Raw genomic sequence first — 23,735 nt, 5'->3', positions numbered from 1 at the left:
GTGCAAAAAAAAAAAGTGGAAAATACTTAACTATCAATTGGTGAAAGAAAATAAAGCGCTAAGCGAAGTGAATGAAGATATAAAAGAAGATAAAGACTCCATCGAGCAAACAACAGAGACGGAATGGAGATCTTATGATGAATTCAGAAAGGCTTATGATATAATGGAAGAACACCAACACTTAAAAGATCCTATGATATAATTGTAGTCATTGATGGCGACTAAAGATCAAGAATTTAAATGCTGCGCAAAAAGAGTTAAAAAAAATAACAGGCGAAAGAAAGATTTAAACGAGCAACTTAGGCAAGATCATATGCAAATGGCGCACTGTGAATCGTCTGTAAGATAAATGACACAAAGTTTAACGGAAATGGGGAAGAACTAGAATGTGAAAAGATGAATTACAAAGATTTGTATGAGTAGTATAAGTGAATAATTGATAATGAACCATCAAATTTTCCCAAACCAATAATTGAGAGATTGTGTGAATGTAATATCATATATCAAAAAATTCTTCGGATGAAAAATAAAAATTAAGTATGGGTTTTCTATTGAATATCGTTGTTGTGTCAGAGAACATACCAGCAGAAAATTGACAATGAACATACCAGCAGAAAATTGACAGTGTTGTTGATTTATGTAGTTGACATGGAATAGAATGAGACGCCTCCATGTAGAGAAAAATGCCCCCAATGCTAACTGAACTTGGCAAAATTCACAGAAAAAACTATTGCAAATTGAATAGTGTAAAATAAAATCAAATGAGAAACGTGGTCTTGCGCAATTAAATTGTAATTGATAATGACCAAGGACCATTTCCTCATAAATTAGGTAGTGAGATTAGAATGAAAATGGACATAGTGAAGTCTTAGTGTCCATTGTCCGAACCAACAAGAAAAGATATCTTAATAAGTCGGATATTGACAAACCGAGTGTAAAAGCGTCAAACTTAGACTGACGAAACTAAACGTGGTAATCTGGGTGGAATTTGTCGTATCGATAGTAACGTACTAAGTGAACATAAAAACGTTCAAACTTATATTGACTTAGTTAAACGTGGTAACTTAGTCGGAATTTGTCGTAGCGATAGTAATGAACTAAGCGAGCGTAAAAACATTCAAACTTAGATTGACGAAGCTAAACATGGTAACTTAGTCAGATTTTGTCGTAGCGATAGTAACATACGAAGCGAGCGTAAAAACGTTCAAACTTAGACTGACTAAGCTAAATGTGATAACTTAGTCAAATTTTGTTGTAGCGATAATAACGTACTAAGCGAGCGTAAAAATGTTCAAACTTGGACTGACTAAGTTACATGTGGTAACTTAGTCAGATTTTGTCGTAGTGATAGTAACGTACTAAGTGGGAGAGTAAAAATGTTCAAACTTAAACTGACGAAACTAAACGCGGTAATTTAGTCATATTTTATCGTAGCGATAGTATCGTACTAAGCGAGTTTAAAAGCGTTCAAACTTAGATTGATTAAACTAAACGTGGTAACTTAGTCAGATTTTATCATAGCGATCATAATGAACTAAACGAGTGTAAAAGCGTTCAAACTTAGAATGACGAAGCTAAATGTGGTAACTTAGTCAGATTTTGTCATAGCGATAGTAACGTACTAAAAGAGTGTAAAAGCGTTCAAACTTATATTGACTAAGCTAAAAGTGGTAAGTTAGTCAAATTTTGTCATAATGATAGTAACGTATTAAGCGAACGTAAAAGCATTGAAACTTAGACTGACTAAGCTAAATGTGGTAACTTAGTCAGATTTTGACGTAGCGATAATAATGTTGCGATGGAAACAAAATTATACCATTAGAACTAAAGTGAAATAAATACTTCTTTATTGATCACCAAATCTTGAAAAGTGTAAAGATAATAACAGAAAAGAAACTACTAAACTAGAAACAAACTAACAAATTTTTGTCCGTTGCATTTTTTCGTTCAGCTTGTCCATTTTCTTAAGGATGGTATGGTGACGAGAAATTGTGACTAATATTAAAGTCAAAACAAAATTGTCAAATTTCTTCGACGTCGTATTATTTGCCATTGCCAGAAGTCAACGATTTTAGTAAAATAATTCGTTGCGACGAGCAAGAAACAAACACTATTAGGGGCTGTCGAAAAAAACCAACAGTGTCAAGGCCCCATTTCGCAAATAACCAAGGGCTATGGATTGGATGATGCTTCATCGCGGGAAGTTTGACCCACATTATCATGTTTTTGACAAGGCACACACTTCTCAGACAAACGTTTAATATCCTATTGCATACCAATACCATTAGGTAATTGCTCTGTGAGCGAGACTTCTCCCCTATGAGTAGTGCTCACATAGTCCTGAGTGAATTTCTTCGAGGCCTAGTAAATCGTTCGTTCTTCCCAAACAACGAAGGATAGGATTGAGACTTGCGCCTTTACGATAAAGTTTTTGGTCATTAGGAATTTCGGAGCATTGTCAGCTACATGATCATCATCGGTAGCCACAGTAGATATCGATACATTATCAGTGCCAAGCTCGTTGAGATCATCTGATAGCATAAGTTGTTAATCCAGTGTTGTCTTGGCAGCAAGACTTGATTTCCACAGATAAGTATGCGATAAAATCAAAATGTCTTACATCATAATACAGATACTGGATAATACTGATAGATATAAAAGTTCATGCAATTCATTGAATTAAGTCCAAATAAATGACCATTCTATCATCGCGAGCCGTATATTATCATTCAAAGGGGTTAGCAACTAACTTAGAATAATCAATCATAACTTAGTTGCTCACAATTGAAGAGCTGTGTGCATACCATAAATAACAGTTTTGTACTCGGCCACATTATTTGAAGCCTCAAAACCTAAACATAGAGACCTCTCAATTATATTTTCATTTAGCTTCAAGATGACAAAACCAAGACCGGAGCAAGACTTATTATGCGAACCTTCGGTTTCAATCCAGCAATCAGTTGATATTTCCGATAAGTATTGCAAGTTATCGCCCCCGGGAGGTAATGGAAATTCCCCTCATCGAGTAGTGCGTTCGACATAGAAATATCATCAATAAAAAAAAACTTGCGCAGCGGATATTCAGTATAAACTTTGACTATTCCTTCTTATAAATAAGCTTAAGACATCTAGCAGCATGAAACAAGGCCAATGCAATTTTCTCAATGCAAGAATGTCTCGATTCAATTTATATAAGAATCTTGCTACCAAAGAATATGAGATGACTATCGTTACTATCAAATGACAATGGATACATATGAATTAGATATGCATTGCTGAGATTCGTGAAAAGCAACCATTACGAAGTCCATATTTATTGTCTTGAACTCGTGGGTAACCATTGCAAACAACGAGAATCTAATCATCACCACGTAAATGATCCCACACACAACTATGTGGTTGGCATGTGTTACGTTGTGGTGTGACAGATACAACACCATTTTTGAGAACTTGTAGATGATCGTACGTTGTGAACAATGGGAATATCATTCTCACCACATAAACGATCCCACACGCTACGATGTCTTTGGCGTGTGTTATGTTATGGTGCGACAGATTTCACATCATCTTCAAAAAGAATGGTTCGTTTCAGATGACGCTTGTAGTAATTGTTTTGTTTCTCGTACACCCCTGAACTGTTGAAGAAATGCTTCATTCTTGAGACATTTGACTTATATTATTAGTATCAGATTGCGGAAAATTTTTAGAGGCAATATCTTTGTGCTGAACAATTTCGTGCATTGGTGGGACAGTAGTAGTGTCGTGTGGATTATGGCGTTAAAAAGGAGTAAGAGGGATTTTTTTTTTCTAATGCCATCATTTTATTTCCCAATGTTTTTTTTTTATCGCCAAGTTGACCTTGAACATCATGTTTGGGTCATTCGTCAGTAAGTGCATCTTGAACTGTTGTAAAACGTGATCGAGGGTTTTGAATAAGAACCACAGATGATGTTAATTATGTTTAGACCAAATATGAACAAAACACTAAGTGGGGACGAAAGAGATAAATAACGTAGAAAAGTAGTAAGAAAAGTGATGGTGATCGAGAAAATGATGAGACTATACCTTTCGGTTGCCTACGTATCCAAATTATCGATGGGATCAAATCTCAAGAACGTATGTAGTTCTTTATGAAAAATAGTTTGGTATTTATATATATAGAGTAGAGACTTCTTGTAGCTCAAGTAATTGTAATTGAATATAACTCTAAATTTATAATTATCTCTTTGATAAGAAACGAATCCATACATAAATTAATATACATAAGTGGCAAGTCATGTGGCTAGGGTTCAACCCTAGACACATGAGTTAATGAGCAAGTACATAAACCATGGTATTGCAAACTGGGTCTTAGCCTTGTTGATTAGATGAATAAAGTGGAGACCCCTACCAAAAGACGTTTGCCATGTAGATGGAATTAGCACTTAAAAGTAAGAGTGAATGCCAAAGTGAGAATTTTTTACCTCCACACTTTTCAATGAATCAGCAATTCTCTTGTCCCCTGACAAACCAATAAGTATTTGACACGCAACAGTACGGCAGGAATCAATGACATCCAGATCCCCAACAAAGTCAAAGCAAAGGATTTCAAATAGAACCAAGATACCACAGTTTTCCATAAATGCTTCTTGTATATGCATAGTCATTTTCCAATTTAAGAGAAAGAATATTTGTTAAAACATGTAATGCTTGCTAAACAACCTGCCAAATTACAAAGATATACATTCAAATTAGGAGATGATTTAGGTTATTTATAAAATTAAACTCAAGGCGATCACGTAGAAAACAGAACTCAATGTATGCAACTAGTCAGCTAAAAAGTCCACTTAAATTGGTTTTGTAACAAACTGAACAGCCTTCAACGTTGGGTTCATAAGCAATTAAAAAGAGCCGAATTATAACACCCCGTGTTTTACTTTTACTTTTTCTATTACAATAATAATAATAATAATAGATAATAGATAAAACAAAAACAATAGGATAAACATTTGTTAAGGATAGGAAACCCTATGGGTCAAGAGATAAACCTTCCTTCCTTGTTTTTCGCGGGGTTTGAAAACAAAAAGGAGTTCACGTAGAGATTTTGGTCAAAAACACCGAGAGTTTTACACAGAAAAAAGGGGAGAGTTTATTGACAGAAGAAAAGGAAGATTGTTCTGTTAGCTAGCTGATAGTCGGAGCGCACTACGGGTGAGTAGTCGGAAGACGTTCTTTTAAATTTTCGTTGACTACTAATCATGTCGGTTATAGTGTTTTCCTTATATGATATATTGTTATTGAACATATCTTAACTCTGTCAATGGTGGCCGGCATTCATAAAAATTTTGAAGTACTGTATCTATGCATTTTTATATTTCGTGATTTTTATGTTGTGATGATGATGAACATGTGGTATTAGTAAATACCAAATCATTGTTTGATTGGATTTGAATAGACATTCTATTACAAAGGGTTTTGTGTTACTGCTACTGTTGGTCTGAAGGATTTGGTTGGTGGTTGGAAGTGTTTTGTGGTTAGGAGATGATCTATATAGGTGGTGTGGGTTGTCGGGGAATGATTGGTGGTGGTGGAATCATGGTATGAGTCGCGGTGAAGCTCTGAGCAGCCATTAATGGCGGAAATATCGCGAGTTTTGATCAGGGAGGAAAATGAGAAGTGATGGTATCGGCATATGGGGATTTTGGTAGGGATTAAAATCGGATAGTTTAGTAGTGGTGGCGAGTAGTGGTTGTGGCGGCTGTGGTGGTGGAGGCACTGGTGAAGTGAGGAAGAAGAAGAAGACGACGACCACGCACTGTTAGTGTCTTTTGTTGGGCTTGGGCCGAGCTTAGTGGGTGGGCTTGAGTGTTTAAGTTTTGGAATTTCATTTTTGGGTTTTAAGTTTTGGACTTTAGGCCTTAGACTTTGGGCTTTTGGGTTAGAAGAGTTTGGGACTGGTTGACTACTGTTGACTTGGTTGGTTGACTGTTGTTGACCCTTGGCAGGTTGACTTTGACCAGAGTTGACTTTGACCAGTTGACCCAATTTGACCTTTGACTTGACTAAGATTAGGTCTATTAGGATAGGTCTAGGGCTATTAGTATGCTTGTTTTTAGGCTAAGACCCTTCTATATATACGTGTGTATGTTTATTAACTACTATGTGATATTTCAGCTTTTATGATATACGACGCTATGACACTTAGACATCGATATATTAATAACGCGTAAATAATAATATAAGAAACAAGATACTCCTCCATTCTCTGAAATAATATATGCAATAAAGTTCAATAGTGTTCTCAACAATTCACCACACCCTTTTTGAATATCTCCACGCCTCAAGTTTTGGAAATGAGATTTTATGACTGAAGATGTCATGTGATAGATGGGCATTTATTGAATGTGCCATAAATGGCCCGTTAGCGTTATAACTGGGTATTCATTGACTGTGTCATGAATGACCCGGGTATTCATTGAATATGGCGGGAATGACCTAAGGTACATAGGTACTGAAGGGTGGGTGTATAAGAAAAGTAATCGATTAATTAATAAGAGAAATTGATTTGATTGTACGGGTGTGCTTGGACCTACATTTGAATACTGATATGATATCTACATATGTTTGTTTAGAAATTCCTAAATTCCGTTTGCAAAAGAGTAGGACTTAATAATATTTTGTGTAGGGACGCAGTCCTACCCTTATCCGGAAGTGGATATCGGTAAGTTTTAATTCAGTTACTTAGTTATTAAAACGAGTTATGATAATGAGTTAATAGAAGGGAAGTCTTGCTTGGGAAGAAACTATGCCGATTGAAATGACGGAACTACCTGTCTTCCAACCAGAGAATAATTAAGTTATGGGAAAATATAAAGTGATTATTTGGATAATTAAAGTATGATATTGTTTTATGTGGTTAGTCTACTCATACCAGCAAATTTCATTTTGCTGACCCATGTTTGCTTTGTTTTGGCAACGTGGGTGTGTTCTTGGGAACATAGGTGGAAGGTAGTGGAACCGCGGCGTTTGATTTGGATTTATTTCTAGAGCAGTCCGGGAGTTTATTTTATTAGGTCTGATCTTTTGGAAGTATGTAATAATGTAGTTTCCTATTCATATGACATGAAAATACGATGTTGAAGACCTGTTATTCTTAGAATGTTATATTGATGATTTTTAGACGGAAGATAGTCTTTTAATAAAGTGATGAAATTGAGAAATTATGGAGATATTTTGCTGTTAAGTTGATTCTGTTATGATGTGGGTTTTCGGTTTTGGCATGAGTTGCATCCACCCCGTTATAACCTGGATTTTTAGACAATTGAATATAGGGATGTTTGAGATATTTATATTTCAAATATTCACTTTGTAATTGTTTAGAAAATTGGACTGTGACACGAATACATATAGTTCTAATAGCTTAAGAAAAAGAGTCTTTTTCGTTCATAGGGTTTGTGCTTGCAATCCAATCAAGTGCTTGCAATCCAATCAATATATGAGAAATATAGTATGCATCAATACTCATAAAAACCTTTCAAGGAACAAGATGGAGTAGGTTCATGAGTTCGAACTAAATAAGACATATCAGAACAAGAAGGCAACTTAAACTTACGCGTATCTAAGTCAAAAATAACCTCAAGAGATATAGTAAGTAACTACAATGGAACACAGCCAAACTCAGGGATTCTCCCTTACACGGCTCAACTCCTTTTTATCTTCCGCAAAATTACCAAAATCAGTCCAAAGTGGGGCCTAAAACTTCAAAAGGAAAGATTTCACACCAATTCTTGCATGAAACTTTAATAGAGGTACTGTTTTCCACAACTGTTACTTTGTCTCAGGAACCTATGGCATTGATTTAGTTGTGGGGTTAGTTTTGTACCCTATTAGACATGTGTCCAACAACTAGGTGCTTATAAAAGAACTTGTTTATCAGCCAATTCAGCTGATAAACTAAACAACTCAATCGCTAGTCACATACACACAAATAAGTCCTTTCATATTCAAGTTAGGTTTCAAGTGATATGATGGGTTACTCTCAATTGACGTATTTGCACAATATTTAGTAAAATAACATTATTATATAACTTTAAGAATATACAGTTCATTCTTACAACTAATACATACTCATATTTGAAATCTGATTACTCCATTTGCAAATCGAATATATGAAATGATATCATTCAGATAAGAAAATTGCAAGTAATAATAAATGCAAAAGATGAAATTTTAACAAGTTTAAGGTCACTACACTAATCTAGGAACTGGCTATACCGATCTGCTTCATCCAAAATAACCGTCATACCAAGATTTCCGCAACGTATGTCAGCCTTTGCAAAAGCACTACAACAATTAGGTAGTAGTGTAACTAGACGCATTATGCATAGAGACCATTTGACCAACCTCGTGCATCCACTAGCTATCCACCCAAGCTCTTGGAAGACACACACTACATAATTCCAAGAGAATACTTTCTCCATTATATCTTATGAAATTTTCAACTACAACACGTACATCTTGAACTTTGGAATGCATGGTGGAGCTCTTGGTTTAGTCGTATGGTAGAATACAGGGCATCCATTGAATGCTTAGTTACGTGGACACATAATAAATATAGGGGGTGCGTGTGGGGGCGGTCGCACCCTCTGAGATTAGAAAAGTTCCACTACCACATAACTAATTGCCTAGAAAATTTTCAAACTATAAGCACATCCCTCCCACCACACACACATTTTTTTAGCAAACTTTCACTACCGCACTCCCAAAAATTTTACACTATAGTGAGAATATAATCAACAAAAAAAATAGTATGAAAAAAAAAACTAAAAAAAATATTTCAATAAACCAACGTTTTTTTTTTACTTCTCTTTTTGCCCTTACAAAATTATCATTTATCATTTATTTTGAATCCAAAACCATTAAAAATGGACAAATGTGTCTTTGAATGTTTGAAGGGTTAATGAGACTAAAAAAATAGCCAAAGGCCCAAATCCCAACCGGTCAGTTTGTACAATTATAATAACCCATAACAAGCTTGTAAGCTCTCTCTCCTTTCTTTCACTCTCAATTATTAAACAAGCGTCAGACCTCAAAACAAAAAATAAAAAACAAAAAACAAATTCATAAAGGACTTGTCGCGTAGCTAGTTGCACATTTGTCCTAATTATTTGTAAAATTTGTTATTATTATCAATAAAATTTCTACTTAAAAAAACAAAAAACAAAACAAGATAATTTTTTACTTTCAATGTTAATCTTTTATAGTTTTCTCAACATGATAGTAGGGTTATATGACTTATATCATTATAGGAAGTTAACAATTTGTTGAATTGTTGTAGACTTGTGGACTAGATTATGTAGATATATATAAACATAGTAATATTAATTAATGGCTTAAGTGCTTAAGTAGTTAACTTTGTTAGTCCATAATAAATTCTTAGTAGTCAACGTACTCTAGTTTTGTTAATTGAAATAAAAGCATACTTTTGTTGATCTTTATTGTTTAGAGCTTCTAACAAAAAAATAAAATAAAATAATTGCATACATTTTTTTTTTTGATGGGATGGGGTGTGCACATAATCTCGCACCCTGGTTTAGAATCCTGACTTCGTCCTTGTGTTGACACCCTTATTATTTCCTTTTACACCAGAATTGCAAATCAAACCCATAAGCAAAACAATTTGGGATTCATAATATGTTTTAAATAATAAACATATATCAATGGCAAACTCCGTCTTTTGCACTTGTCTACTACTAGAATTCGTTACGGATCTCGAATATATAGCACTAGATAAAATACTCAATAGTTTTCTCAGACCGTCATGAGCATCAAAAGAATCAAGACATGCCTTGAAGATAAAAGCACAATGTAAGAAGTGAGTGGCATTCCTTCTAGCTTGATAATGTGTACAAGAAAGAACTTCAACACATAAATCTAGAACCTCGCCTAAAACATTAGAAGGAAGATCACTTATTTGCTACATAATCTATTGCCAAGAAAATTAGATGAGTATGAACTACAGACATTAGATGAGTACGAACTAACTAGGCAGTTAAAATTGGTTTCGGAACTAATCGGTCGAGGAGCGATATGAGATTAATCGGTGATTTAATCGGTTATATTATATGTATATATTTGACACTTTCAAAATATATAATAGTATAAGTGTATTGTTGGGGAAATAACGATTCCAATCGATCCCTACTACACAGATAACTTGAAATATGAACTCACTACAACTTCAGACAAATCTAAATATCCACTACAACCAACCAAGCATGCCTAACTCTCTAAACAACTATTAACAACAAATAATAATGTAAAGAAGATAAAGCATACCACAACATAAAGATATAATGTGGTTCGGCCAATGGTGCCTACTTCCACAAGAGCTAATCCTTTTATAATGTAGGAATGAAGATTACAATCACTCCTCTCAGTCTCTCCACCTTACTAGATCACTCATTTGTCTTTACAAACTTTTTGTCTCTGCAAAGGTTATCTCTCTCAATCTTGATTGCTCTCAAAATTAGGTTTCAATTTTGTGTCTTGTTGGCTTCTTCTATTTTCTTCTGTTTTCCAAAACCTTGTTTTTGGTTTATAACCCAAAAAACTTATTCGCGGTTACTGTAGATAGAAACTTGCGAAAATAGACATGAGTCTTGGTAGCCTCGACAAAGCCAAAAAAAATAGCGAAGCCAAGACCCTTTTGAATTCTGCAGGAAAAGTCTAGTAGACTTGTTTCAGAAAAAGCTGAGAAAAAAAAACCTATCTTCTTTTTCTCCAAGGCTCCTTGGGCAAGACTAGTTTCGAGCATTCGCTCGCTCAAACTTCTTTACGCAAACATCACCGGATTCTCTCCCTCTTCCTTATGTGAGGGATAACTCCAATAATCTCCCCCTCCCGAACAGTGAAGGGGGATACCTCCCTGCAATTTCCAAATCAACAGGAGGAGTGTGCTACCATTCCTGTGGTAGCACAACAAACATCAAACTTACCTTTCGGTAAAACTTTGGTCATCATATCCGACCTGTTCTTGTCGGTATGGATCTTCTCAATACACAAATGCTTGTCTTTGAGAACTTCTCTAATCCAATGATAATGCACATGTATGTGCTTGGATCTAGAATGAAAACTCGGATTCTTGCTCAAATGGATGGTGCTCTGACTGTCACATAGAACTACAAACTATTTCTGCTTTAGCCCTAGTTCATCGAAGAACCTCTTCATCCATAACATCTCTTTGCAATACTCAGTGGCTACAATATACTCGGCTTATGTAGTGGAGAGGGCAACACACTTTTGCAACTTAGATTGCCAAGTAAATTGCTCCCCTGCAAAAGTAAACATGATGGATTAGGGGTGAAAATGGGGACCTTTAGTTGGAGAAAAGGAGTAACTTAAGCTTACTCTAACTCTGCTAATATTATGATATAGTACTCTATTATTTTTCCGCTTTTAATTAAAAAAGTTTGGTGAGCTATTCTTATCTTCTCAATCCTCATACTTCCTTCCCTTTCAGGTAAAATCCTCCATTGATTAACAGTGTGAGTTCTGAAAGGTTAGGTTAGTAGATCCTCCTATTCTTACAGTGTTGAGAAAAGAAACACTAATACATGGATCTTTATGAGCTAGAAAATCCTAGCAAGGGTAACACAACTACACAAGATACTATTCAAGCTTTGCAAGCAGTGAACACGGAAAAAAGCACAGCAACACCAACGAATATCACCGCCATAGCAGCTCATCCGAATCGGAATGAACCGCGTAGTGCTAACTTAATCTCTTTTGCGGGCAAGGTACGAGGTGACCAGCAACACCAAATCAATATTTCTGACCTCCCAATTCCATAAATGAAATGCAACATGCTTTCAATTCGCTTAACTAAGCAAGCAGTTGAAAAAGGGAGACGGTACTGCCAATTCAGCCTCATTGGCAGATTGGATTTTAACAAAATCAAGCTAGAAGAGGTTTAAAAAAATAGCTCTCGACTTGTGGAAGCCAAAAAGGGATTGGAAACTAGTACCACTTGGGAAGGGATTCTTCATGATACGGCTAGTATGTGATTTAAGGAACATTCTGGGAGGAGGACCATGGAGGTTTGGAGATCAAATTGTTCATCTCTCTAAATGGACACCTGACTTTGACCCAGCTATCCAACGCTCCTCCACGGCATTTGTTTGGATAAAGTTCCCAAAGTTAAGCCAACAATATTGGGACTACGAGATCCTAATGTCCATGGGCAGAGCCCTGGGGTCTCCAGTGGGGGTGGACAAACATACACTGAACAAGGACTTTGGCTTCTATGCATCGGTTCTGATTGAGATCGATCTCGCCAAACCGATCCCACAGCAGTTTGAAGTAGAAGAGGAGGAAGGAAAATCCTTTCTGCAAAAAGTGGATGTAGGTAAACTGCCCAAATTCTGCCCCCATTGCAAAGTGCTTGGGCATATCATGGCTGAATGCTCAGTCATGAAACGAAACAAGGAGAAAGAAGGAGAACATAACAACAACCCCACAAGAAACACAGGCAAGGAAACTGCAACCACGGAACAACAAGAAGAACCACAGAGGAAAGGAAAAAAAACATAAATAAAAGGAGAAACAGGAATAAGGATACACTAGTCGGTCCCAGCGGCACAAAGGATTCCCAAGGCATGCACAATAATAACTCTGAAACCAGTGAGGTCTTCCATGACACAAGCTCTGAGTTAGTGGAAACCAATGATAGGGTCCATAATGATGCTCCTTCATCGACGGTAGCCATTACCACCAATCGCGGCAAATCTAGTGGTCTAGGAAAATGCGAAGATGGGCAAAGTGCCTGATTCACTGAGTGAGGGGCACTGCTCAACTAACCCAATTCAGGAAGGAGGGATTACAACTCCCCCGATATTGTAAATCTGATACAAAGGCACTTGGTTAATTCTCGAGAGCAGCAAGATGACCTCTAATCATCTAAGAACATGTTTCAAGTCCTTGCTAAAGTTGAATCCTTGTTAAGGCTACCTAGCTGGGCGGAGATGGCAAAAGATATTGATGAGGAGAGCACAGAAAAGGAAGGAGAATGGCAAACTCATAAGAAGAAGTATAACAAGTCCAAATGGATAGAACAACAGCTTTCTCCTCCATCCACCAGGGCAAGAGTGGCCTCAAAATTTTCTCAATGAATATAAGCTTCTAGAATATAAAGGGGAGTGAAAAAGGAAAAATCTATTACTTACCTTAAAGACATTATAGCTTCGCATAAGCCAGACATCCTATGTCTAGCAAAATCACTTATCACACCACCCTCCACGACTCTGGAGTTTTTGTGTAGGCTGGGGGTTTAATGAGCACATTCTTCATAATAATATTCCCAATAGAACCAAAAATATTTGGGTCTTTTAGAGGAAAGGTTTGATTGTTAGTCTTTTGGGTTTGTCGCATCAACAGATTACAATCAAGGTCGGGGAGGCCACTGTTTCACTAGTTAATGCGCGGTCTCCATATGTACAACGAAGAGCCCTCTTGGATGAACTAACTACTCTGGGAATAAATGTAGGTGCCTAGGTAGTGGCTGGCGATTTCAATGTTGTTACCATGGCAACAAAAGGAAAAGGAGGATGCTCACCATGCCAACTGGCGGTTAATGAATTTGTCGAATTCATTAATAATAATGCTCTGCTTGATTCCACTAATCTTGGTTACAAGTTTTCTTGGTGCAACAAAAGATTAGGGGATAGAAGAATGCTCCAGAAGATTGATAGAATCCTAGTGAACCAACAATGGATCGATACAGTAGCGGGGTGGAAAAGCAAAATTTTGAAAAGAAAATTCTTATACCACTCGCCGGTGGTCGGCTGGCTCACCTCCATCCCTAAACCCACAAACAGTCCTTTCAAGTTCAAGAGGATTTGGATCAAACATGAAGGGTTGAAAGACGTTGTCAAGCAGAGCTGGGAAGAGCCTTTAGAGGATGTACTAATAAGAAAAGTTATGAAAAAACTGAAACGCCTCAAGTCGACACTCAAACAGTGGAGCTGGGAAGTGTTTGGGAACCTGAAACTAAGGAGAGAACAAGTAGAGGCAGAACTGGAGCAGGTCTTGCGTGAACAAGAAGAGCACCCCTTTAATGTTGTACTACATCACAGTGAAATAGAAAAGGAACAGGAACTCAACAAGCTGATAGACTTGGAATTAGAGCAATGGAGACAGAAAGCAAGAATTGAGGAAGCTTTTGAAGGGGACAGAAACACTTCTTACTTTCATGAAATACACAAGATGAGGTTAAACAATTCTTTGATTATGGAAATCAAGTGATGGTACCATTCTGAAACAACAACATGAGATTAAGCAACATGTGGTCTCAACGTTCCAAAACAAGTACCAAGCACATCAGGTTCAACACAATGAATAACTTCTGGAACTGATACCCAAGCTCCTATCAGAAGACGAGAATGCTAAGCTCACTAATCTCCCTACAAATGTAGAAGTTAAAGATGTTGTGATTAGCATGGATTCTAACAGCTCACCTGGGATAGATGGGTTTTAAGGAATATTTTTTCAAACTTTTTGGAACATTGTGGGCCCAGATGTTTCCAAGGCAATTATTTCCTTCTTCAGGGATACCAAGCTTCCCATGGGTATGAATTCCAACTTTCTAGTTCTTCTCCCTAAGATCAAGCATGCTCAAGTTGTTAATCACTCTTAGTAATTTTTTATTTAAAATTATCACTAAGATTTTGTCTTTAAGAACTAACCTCATGGCAAACAAGTTGATTAGTTGTGAGCAGCTTTCCTTCATCAAAGGCAGGAATAGTACTACATGCATCTGTCTCTCCTCAGAAATGATTAATGAATTGGATCACAAAAGGAGAGGTGGCAACATCAGTCTAAAGCTCGATATCGCGCAAGCCTTTGACACTCTGAGTTGGGAATTCCTTATTCTAGTGATGGAAAGGTTCAGCTTCTCCAAGACTTGGTGTGACTGGATTTCCAAGATTCTAAATAGTGCAATGATTTCGGTGATGATAAATGGAGGTCCTTGTGGTTTTTTTGCTGCACACAGGGGGCTCCGTCAGGGAGATTCATTGTCCCCCTTTCTATTTAACTTGGCCAAAGATGTGCTTAGCAGATGCATTAACCACATGTAAATTCAACTCTAGGCAGGTTAAGCCTATGGTCGATGTAGGCAACACTCATAGACCTACCCACCTCTTTTTTCGTAGATGACTTGTTCCTCTTTGCGAATGGAGACATGCGTGGACTTAGAAGACTATGGTCTGGCCTTAAGTCTTACCAACAAGCTGCGGGGCGGGGCAATTTTTTAACACAGACAAAAGCAAGCTTTACATGGGTAGCATGACGGTCGCCAGGAAAAGAAAAATGGAGGAATTCTTTAGCATCAAAGAGGGGAGTTGTCGGAAACATATTTAGGCGTGCCTCTCTTCAAGGGGAAAGTAACTAGAAGATTTACCCAATCCTTAATGGATAAAATAAAAAAGAAAGCATTCGGATGGGCTGGCAGAATGCTTTCATTCTAGGGAAGAATAATGATAGCCCAATCAAATTTTTCAAGCATGCCAATACACAATATGGCAGTGTATAAATGGTTGACAAAGAGCACTAAAGAAGGAAATGAGGCCATTCGAACTTTATATGGTTAGGAAATCCCACAAAAAGGAAGGCAGTCACCTTAAAGTGGGAGGATGTTTGCAAACCCAAAGACGAGGGAGAGCTAGACATCAAAAGGCTGGAAGAACTTAACAAAGCACTGCTCTTCAAACTGGCTTGGAGTTTTCTATGTAAGCAAGATGACTGGAGCAAGTTCATGACCAAGAACTTCACGAAGAAAAATGGAAGTATACTCACTTATCATAAGCCCTCTTCAGTTTGGCCGGGGCTAAGGGATGCACTTCAAGAAATCAAACCTTTCACTGGCTGGGTCATCGGCAATGGACAAAGTGTGGATTTGTGGAGAGATAATTGGGTTGGACAATCCATCATGGAGTTAATGCCATATGTAAACTAGTTGGGATTCAAAGCTATTGTAGCTGATGTCATTGAAGATAATTCTTAGCGCCTACCAAGCACAGTAATTAACGTGTTCAATAGGCTTGGGATTGACCTCCAAGTGGGGAAGAGGACTTAAGAATATGGAAACCTGAAACAAGTGGAAATTTCACTATTCAATCGACTTTCGAAACTGTTAGAAAGAAGAAAAATAAAAACACACATGGCACAGGAAAGTCTGGGCCACACAAATTCATCCGTGTGCTGCTAGTCTAGCTTGGAAGCTTATCAGAAAGTCTGTCCCAATAAATGATTGCATCAGGAAAACTAGTATTAAACTGGTTTCTCGGTGCCATTTCTGCCAGCAAGAAGAAAAGAGTCGGCCCAGCATATTCTATGGGGCTGCACAAAAACTAAAGAGTTATGGGCTTGGGTCGCTAGCCTATTTGAACTTCAACCCACTGAACTCAACTTCATGACTCTCATAGGACTCTCCAAAGGTCCAAGCTCCATTATACAAGACCTCTGGAATGCTGCTGTAATTCACCTTATAGTGCAAATCTGGAAAACTTGCAACAAAATTCACTTCGAAGATTTTCTAATCAACTTTTGCCATATGAAGAAGTCTATAGTGCAGGGATCGAATTAGAGTGTCAAGATTGCTTTCTAAGGGTAGAATGTACAATGGTGTCCTGGTCCTCAGAATTCTTAACAGACTTCAAGTGAAGAGCAAAGGTACCCCATTACAAGGTATCAAAGAAGTACACTGGTATCCACCTTTGGGCTCAGTCATCAAATGCAACACTGATGGGTCAGTTCTTGGCGTCCCAACTAGAGGGGGTGCTGGTATAGTTTTCATAAATAAGGACCTAGCAATCATGGGGGTACTTGCAGTTGGGCTCGGTGAAGTTACCTCATTCCAGGCTGAGTGCACAGCTATTTTCTATGCAGCGGAGAAAGTTAAAGACATGAACTGGAATAGAATATGGATAGAGGCGGACTCACAGGCTACGGTAATGGCATTCTCAGGGAATTACATACCATGGTCACTTAGAGCTCGTTGGAAGCATGCAACCAAAAACTTACAATAACTAAAAGTATCACACATCTGGAGGGAGTGCAATTTCAGAGCTGACTCAACAGCCAAGAAGGGTTCTTCAATGTCTTTAGGATCCATTTCATGGAGTTTGAGTAGACCTGATTTTGTAACTCGCATAGAAAGTCCTTTTAGGATTTACTATAGGTTTAAGTAATTTCGATTACAAAGCGATGTACCTCATTCTCTTTTCTTTCTAATAAAATTCTTTATTTGTGTGCAAAAAAAAAAGATAACCAAAGGTAGACTTCATCGAGTCAACATCACCTACCATGTCTGCATCAGTGTAGCCTTTAAGTAAAGGTTTACTTCCACTAAAACACAAACATGCTTTGGAAGTGCCCTTGAGATATCTCAATATCCACTTAACACCTTCCCAATGCTTTTTACCTAGATTTAATAGAAATCGGCTTACAACACCAACGGCGAAAGCAATATCCGGTCTTGTACACACTATTGCATAGATTAAGATGCCCACTGCAAATGCATAAGGAATATTTCCATCTGACTCTGCTCATGCTCACCCTTCGGACACATTTGTTTGGTTATGCGGAACTAGCCACCAAGCGGACAACTGACTAGCTTCGCTTAATCCATGTTGAATCTCTTCAACACCTTCTCAATGTAGCTTTCTTGCGAAAGCCACAACTTCCCACTCTTTTTGTCATGAGTGATCCACATCCCAAGTATCTGCTTTGCTTGACCCAAATCCTTTATCTCAAAGGACTTACTCAAGTCTTTCTTCAGCTTGGATATCTTGTTGATGTTTGGCCCAACTATCAACATATCATCCACATACAACAAGAGCACTATGAAATCCACATCTGGAAATTTTTGAACAAACACACAATGATCAAAAGCAGACTTCTTGTATCATTGCTTCACTATAAAGCAATCAAACTTTATGTACCACTGTGTCGGTGCTTGCTTCAACCCATACAAGCTCTTTATCAGCTTGCATACTAGGTGCTCCTTACCTTTAACATCAAACCCTTCTAGCTGATCCATGTAGACATCTTCTTCAAGGTCTCCATGAAGAAAAGTTGTCTTAACATCTTGCTGCTCAACCTCTAGGTTCATACTTGTGGTCAGACCCAATACCACCCTGATAGAAGTCATCTTAACTACAGGAGAGAAAATTTTATCAAAGTCAATACCTTTCCTTTGACTGAATCCCTTCACAACAAGGCGAGCTTTGTGCCTTGGGTGTGGATTATTCTCCTCATGCTTGACTTTGTAGATCCACTTATTCTTGAGAATTTTTCATCCTTTAGGTTTCTCAACTAACTCATAAGTGTGATTCTTATTCAAAGAATCTATCTTATCATGCATAACCTTCAACCACTTCTCTTTGTTTGTACCTTCAAGAGCCTATTGATAGTACATAGGTTCTCCACCATCAAATAGTAAAATGTACGTATGTGGTGGATACCTGGTTGAAGCTTGTCTCTCTCTGTCGAACCTCCTTGCCCCATCTTCTTGTGGCTCAAGAGGATGCACTTTTGCTTGTTCATGTACTTCATCTACATCATATCTTCTATATCAATAGGTTATATCCCATCATGAGCAATAGGATCATCATTATGAGCTTCAAACACATGGTTCTCTGCATTCTCAATACCTTCTGCACGTTCCATAATAGGAACTTCTAGTTTTGAATCAACAATATCATTAGTGAAAGCTTGTAGCTTCTCACCTTCCTCGAAATCTGCTATGGTTTGGTCTTCCAAGAACACAACATCTAAACTTCAGATTACCTTCTTGTGAATCGGATCATAGAGTTTGTAGCCAAACTTCTCATCCTCATAACCCAGAAAAATACACTGCTTGGCTTTATCATCAAGCTTGGATCTCTCATCCTTTGGAATATGAACAAATGCCCTACACCAAATACCCTCAAGTATCCATAATTAACATTTCTGCCTAACCATACTCTCTCTGGATAATCACTATTCAGAGGCTTTGACAACGATAGGTTGATCACATGTACGGCTGTGCGCATTGCTTCTATCCAGTAATTTCTCGGTAACTTAGAGTGAGACAGTATGCATCTCATCCTCTTTACAATGGTACAATTTATCCTCTCGGCTATACCATTGTGTTATGGAGTCTTAGGGAACGGTCTGCTCATGACGAATCCCATGACTCTGGCAATACTCTTCAACGGCCCTATGTACTTACACCCATTATCTGAGCGGATACACTTCAAAGGCTTTCCTGTCTTTCTTTCCACCATGTTATGGAAAATCTTGAACACGCCAAGTACTTCATCGTTGGTCTTCAGACTATATGCCCATATCTTTCTTGACGCATCATCAATGAAAGTCAAGAAGTACAAAGCTCCCCCATGGGACTTTACTTTCATAGGACCACATAAGTCATTATGAACTAGCTCAAAGACATTGTCCTTTCTGTGAGATGGGAATCTTTGGAAAGACACCCTGTGTTACTTTCCTACCAAACAATGAGTACATCTATTTAAATACGTACCTTTAATGTTTGGCAAGGCCTTTTGTTTGACAAGAACTTATACCTTTTTCTCCCATATGACATAGTCTCTTATGCCATAGCTTGGAGAAAGTCTTTTCTTCTGTCGCATTTACTTTTGTTTTACACAAACTAGCCTGTGTCTTGTAAAGAGAGCAAGTTTTCTTCCCTTTGGCTGCTATAATGGAACCTCTACTCAGTTTTCATTCCCCGTTACCAAATGAGTTTAGAAAGCCATCATCATCTAACTTCCTAGTAGAAATTAGGCTTAGCCGAATGTCAGGGACATGTCTTACATCCTTGAGTGTCAAGGTGTAGCTAACATTAGTTTCTACATGGACATCACCAATGCATACAATCTTTGAGACTCCACTGTTACTTATCTTTACATTACCAAACTCACCACAGCTGTAGGTAGTGAAGAATCCCTGTACGATGTGACGTGATAGAATGCTCCTGTATCTATCACCCACTCTGTATCCTGGCATGAGGTACTAAGACAACACACACCACATTTTGACATAATTCCCACTAGACCATCGTCGACTAGTGCGGTAGTATCTCTACCTGTGTTTCCATTCCTCTGTACCATGTCTTCATGTGCACAGTTATTCTTCTCATCCCTCTTCAGTGTTCTACACTCATACCTGAAGTGACCCTTGGTAGCACAATAGTAACATTGTCTCTCTGCCTTAGAAGTTCTAGTTTCACCTCTAGATTTGCTTCTGTCATCACCTCTAGAATGAGATGGTTTTCTGCTTTTATCTCTCCCCCGTTTCTCTGTGACAAGGATCTCTGAGTGAGAGGAGCTACTTCTTGAACCCCTTCTTGTCTCCTCATTCAACAATGCCCTAGTAGTCATCTCCATGGAAATAACTCCATCCTTAGTAGCTCCATTAAGAGAAACTGCTAACGTCTCCCAATTGTCGGGTATAGAGGTTAATAGGAACAAAACCTTAACTTCGTCACCCATATTAATCTTCATCAAATGCAACTAATTAATGGTATTCTGTACTTCATTAAGATGCTCAGACATTGAAGAACATTCTTTGTACTTCTTGTTGGCAAATTTCTTAATAAGCAGCACTTTGTTTCTGGCCAACTTCCTCTCATAGAGGTCTTTGAGTTTTTTCCACAAGCCAAAAGTAGTAGTCTCTTAGGATACATGGTGGAAGACACTGTCATCAATCCACTGTCGAATGTACCTTATTGCTTTTCTGTCAAGTTTGTTCCACTCAGCCACGGCAGTCGCTTCCAGTTTTACTCCCCCATCCTCAATGGGTTGTGCCAAATCCTTGCAGTATAGCAAGTCTTCCATCTTGGCTTTCCAAAGTGTAGTTTGCTCTATTCAAACTAATCATGTGAGTGTTCATAGAATGGTCCATCTCTACAAGTTATTTAAACTTAAATCTTCTCTCACGAATTTTGTCAAACACTTTCCGAGCAAAATTTGGATAACAACTTAGGTTAATCTAACATGGCTTTAATACCACTTGTTGGGGAAATAACGATTCCAATCGATCCCCACTACATAGATAACTTGTAATATGAACTTACTACAACTCAAGACAAATCTAAATATCCACTACAACCAACCTAGCATGCCCAACTCTCTAAACAACTATTAACAACAAATAATAATATAAAGAAGATAAAGCATATCACAATACAAAGATGTAACATGGTTCGGTCAATGGTGCCTACTTCCACAAGAGCTAACATGAGAAAAAAGATTACAATCACTCCTCTCAGTCTCTCCACCTTACTAGATCACTCCCCTCTCTTTACAAGATTTTTGTCTCTGCAAAGGTTATCTCTCTCAATCTTGATTGCTCTCAAAATTGGGTTTCAATTTTGTGTCTTGTTGGCTTCTTGTGTTTTCTTCGGGTTTCCAAAACCTTGTTTTTGGTTTATAACCCAAAAAACTGATTCGCAGTTATTGTAGATAGAAACTTGCGAAAATAGACATGAGTGTGGGCGTGCCCTCAGACAGGCCAAAAATAGCGCGCATGCGCCCTCTTCGAATTCTGCAGGAAAAGTCTAGTAGACTTGTTTCGGAAAAAGCTGAGAAAAAAAAACTATCTTCTTTTTCTCCAAGGCTCCTTGGGCAAGACTAGTTTCGAGCGTTTGCTCGCTCAAACTTTTTTACGCAAACATCACCGGATTTTCTCCCTCTTCCTCACGTGAGGGATAACTCCAACATGTATAACCATACAAAATAGTTATAAATAGTTATCCGAGATACAACAAAGAATTTCAAATTCTCATAATCACATATAACTAACTTAATTTTGGAGTACGACAGAGATGTCGATCAAACACAACAATTAAGTTAAATATTTAAAGGAATAAGGGGAGAGAGAAGTAATAATACATATTAGAGAAATAGTACAATAATTTGTATATTTTAACTTTATTTAAGGAGAGAAAAATAAGTAAACTATTAGTTTTGTGTGTTGATTAGGTTGTATTATTATTAATACGGGGTTTTAAGAATCTAATTCGTTAATTCTACGTATTTTTTTGGGTGGGGAATCGATATATTTTCAGTACTGTTTTTTCTCGGTTTAGCGAGAAATCGATCATCTCGGCCGATTAATCGGTCAATTCGGTGATTAATCAGTCAATTCGGTGATTAAATCGGGTTGGTGAGAAAAGTTTAAAAATTGGTAAAAAATAATCGGTTTACAAGCTATACGCCATTAATCGGCTGAGATAACCGATATTGATAGCATAGTGAACCAATGACAAACTATGAATCTTATGAGGGAAAACATTTACTTGGCAAGATGCAAAAGATTTGAGGATCTCTGATAAATAGGGCACCATCTTCGAATCTCTTCACACAGAGAGAATTTAAGCGATTCCACCTTGCTTTACATAACCCATATCATCCCTGTAACAAAAAACACATAAAAATGTTAACATCGCCTGCTCCAAGAAAATAACAAGGAAAATAGAGAAAATAAAAACACAAGAACAATAATCAAAATAACACAAATTGAAACGACAAAGAAGATTCATACTTGTATTTCAAGTAAATAGCAAGAAGTCCAGTCGCATTGCAGCTCAATCTTATAATATTTTCATCTTTCTCCTTATCTCTATCTAGAGATACCCAACTTTTTATATTTTCAAGGACTTGCTCTTTATCAGGATCCTGCAATTTTGTTTGTTGACGATGTAAGTATAATATCCTTTATCTAAGAGTATAATACCCAAATTATAATAAATAAAATTACCAAATAACTAATGATGTGATGAAAGTGGTAGAGGAGTTTCATGGAGATAGCTACCTAGATCGGTGCCTTAATACCACCTTTAATACTCTAATCTCAAATAAAGGAGCGGAGGAGTTGAAAGACTATACACCTATTAGTTTTCTTGGATCTTTGTACAAAATCATCAATAAAGTTATTGCAACAAGGTTGAAAGCGATAAATGGAAGGTGATATTTTGAGTTTCCAAAATGCATTTGTTAGAAAAAATAAATACTTGATTGTTTTTTGGTTGCAAATGAGATAATTGATTTGAAAGAAAAATTGGGTGGTGGAGGTATGGTTCTCAAGGTGGATATCATGAAAGCTTGCTGTGAGATACAAGAAGAGAATGCCAAAGATCAACTAAGCTCTTCTTTATTCTTTAATGGTGGTTTATAATGTTCTCTCATTCCTCTCTGGTTTACATATGAGAAAATAGAAAATGAAGTGTGTCCATCAATCTTCCTCTTTCTCTTTCTGCATCTAGTCCTTTTATAGTTGCTCCATATGGCTTCATCCAATAGCTTTGTGACATGTGTGAATTCCTCTCCCTTCCCTTTTCTTCTACCTGTAATCTATATGAATGTATCGTCTTTCTTGCCGATATTGTATTAGACAATGATTGAAATAAGGGCAAATATCATTAGTGTACGATATTTGGCCACCACATCGCCCCTTCTCGAAATTTTCAAATTCTATAAGTGAAAGTTTAAAGATTTTGAGAATATATAAATTAGAAAATAAACTTGAAATTCGATTTGATTTGATTTTTTTACTGTTCATCAGTATTGTTCATTGATACTGTACATCCGATACTATTCATTGATATTGTGCATCCGATACTGTTCATCGACACTATTCAAAACAAGCATGCTCAATATCTAATTTCTTTTCGAGCTACTTCGATGTGATTTCTTTCA

General features: G+C 37.3%; 2 protein-coding genes across 2 annotated transcripts; both read left to right on the top strand.

The window, feature by feature from the left end:
- The first annotated feature begins 13,560 nt into the window (after positions 1-13,560).
- On the top strand, positions 13,561-14,280 carry LOC147496905 (uncharacterized). The gene has a single exon (XM_086562695.1). The coding sequence runs from the start codon at positions 13,561-13,563 to the stop codon at positions 14,278-14,280; it is 720 nt and encodes a 239-aa protein (XP_086418821.1).
- A 2,369-nt stretch (positions 14,281-16,649) lies between these two features.
- On the top strand, positions 16,650-17,063 carry LOC147496904 (uncharacterized). The gene has a single exon (XM_086562694.1). The coding sequence runs from the start codon at positions 16,650-16,652 to the stop codon at positions 17,061-17,063; it is 414 nt and encodes a 137-aa protein (XP_086418820.1).
- The last annotated feature ends 6,672 nt before the right edge of the window (positions 17,064-23,735 follow it).

The sequence above is a fragment of the Coptis chinensis genome, chromosome 5 (genome assembly GCF_015680905.1).
Source record: "Coptis chinensis isolate HL-2020 chromosome 5, ASM1568090v1, whole genome shotgun sequence".
Lineage (NCBI taxonomy): Eukaryota > Viridiplantae > Streptophyta > Magnoliopsida > Ranunculales > Ranunculaceae > Coptis > Coptis chinensis.
The sequence above is the reverse complement of the archived record's forward strand: the minus strand, read 5'-3'. Positions and strand labels throughout refer to the sequence as shown.

Excerpts from the sequence above, each read along its gene's own strand:
- LOC147496905 (XM_086562695.1), top strand. The coding sequence starts at position 13,561 with ATGGCAACAAAAGGAAAAGGAGGATGCTCACCATGCCAACTGGCGGTT.
- LOC147496904 (XM_086562694.1), top strand. The coding sequence starts at position 16,650 with ATGTACAATGGTGTCCTGGTCCTCAGAATTCTTAACAGACTTCAAGTG.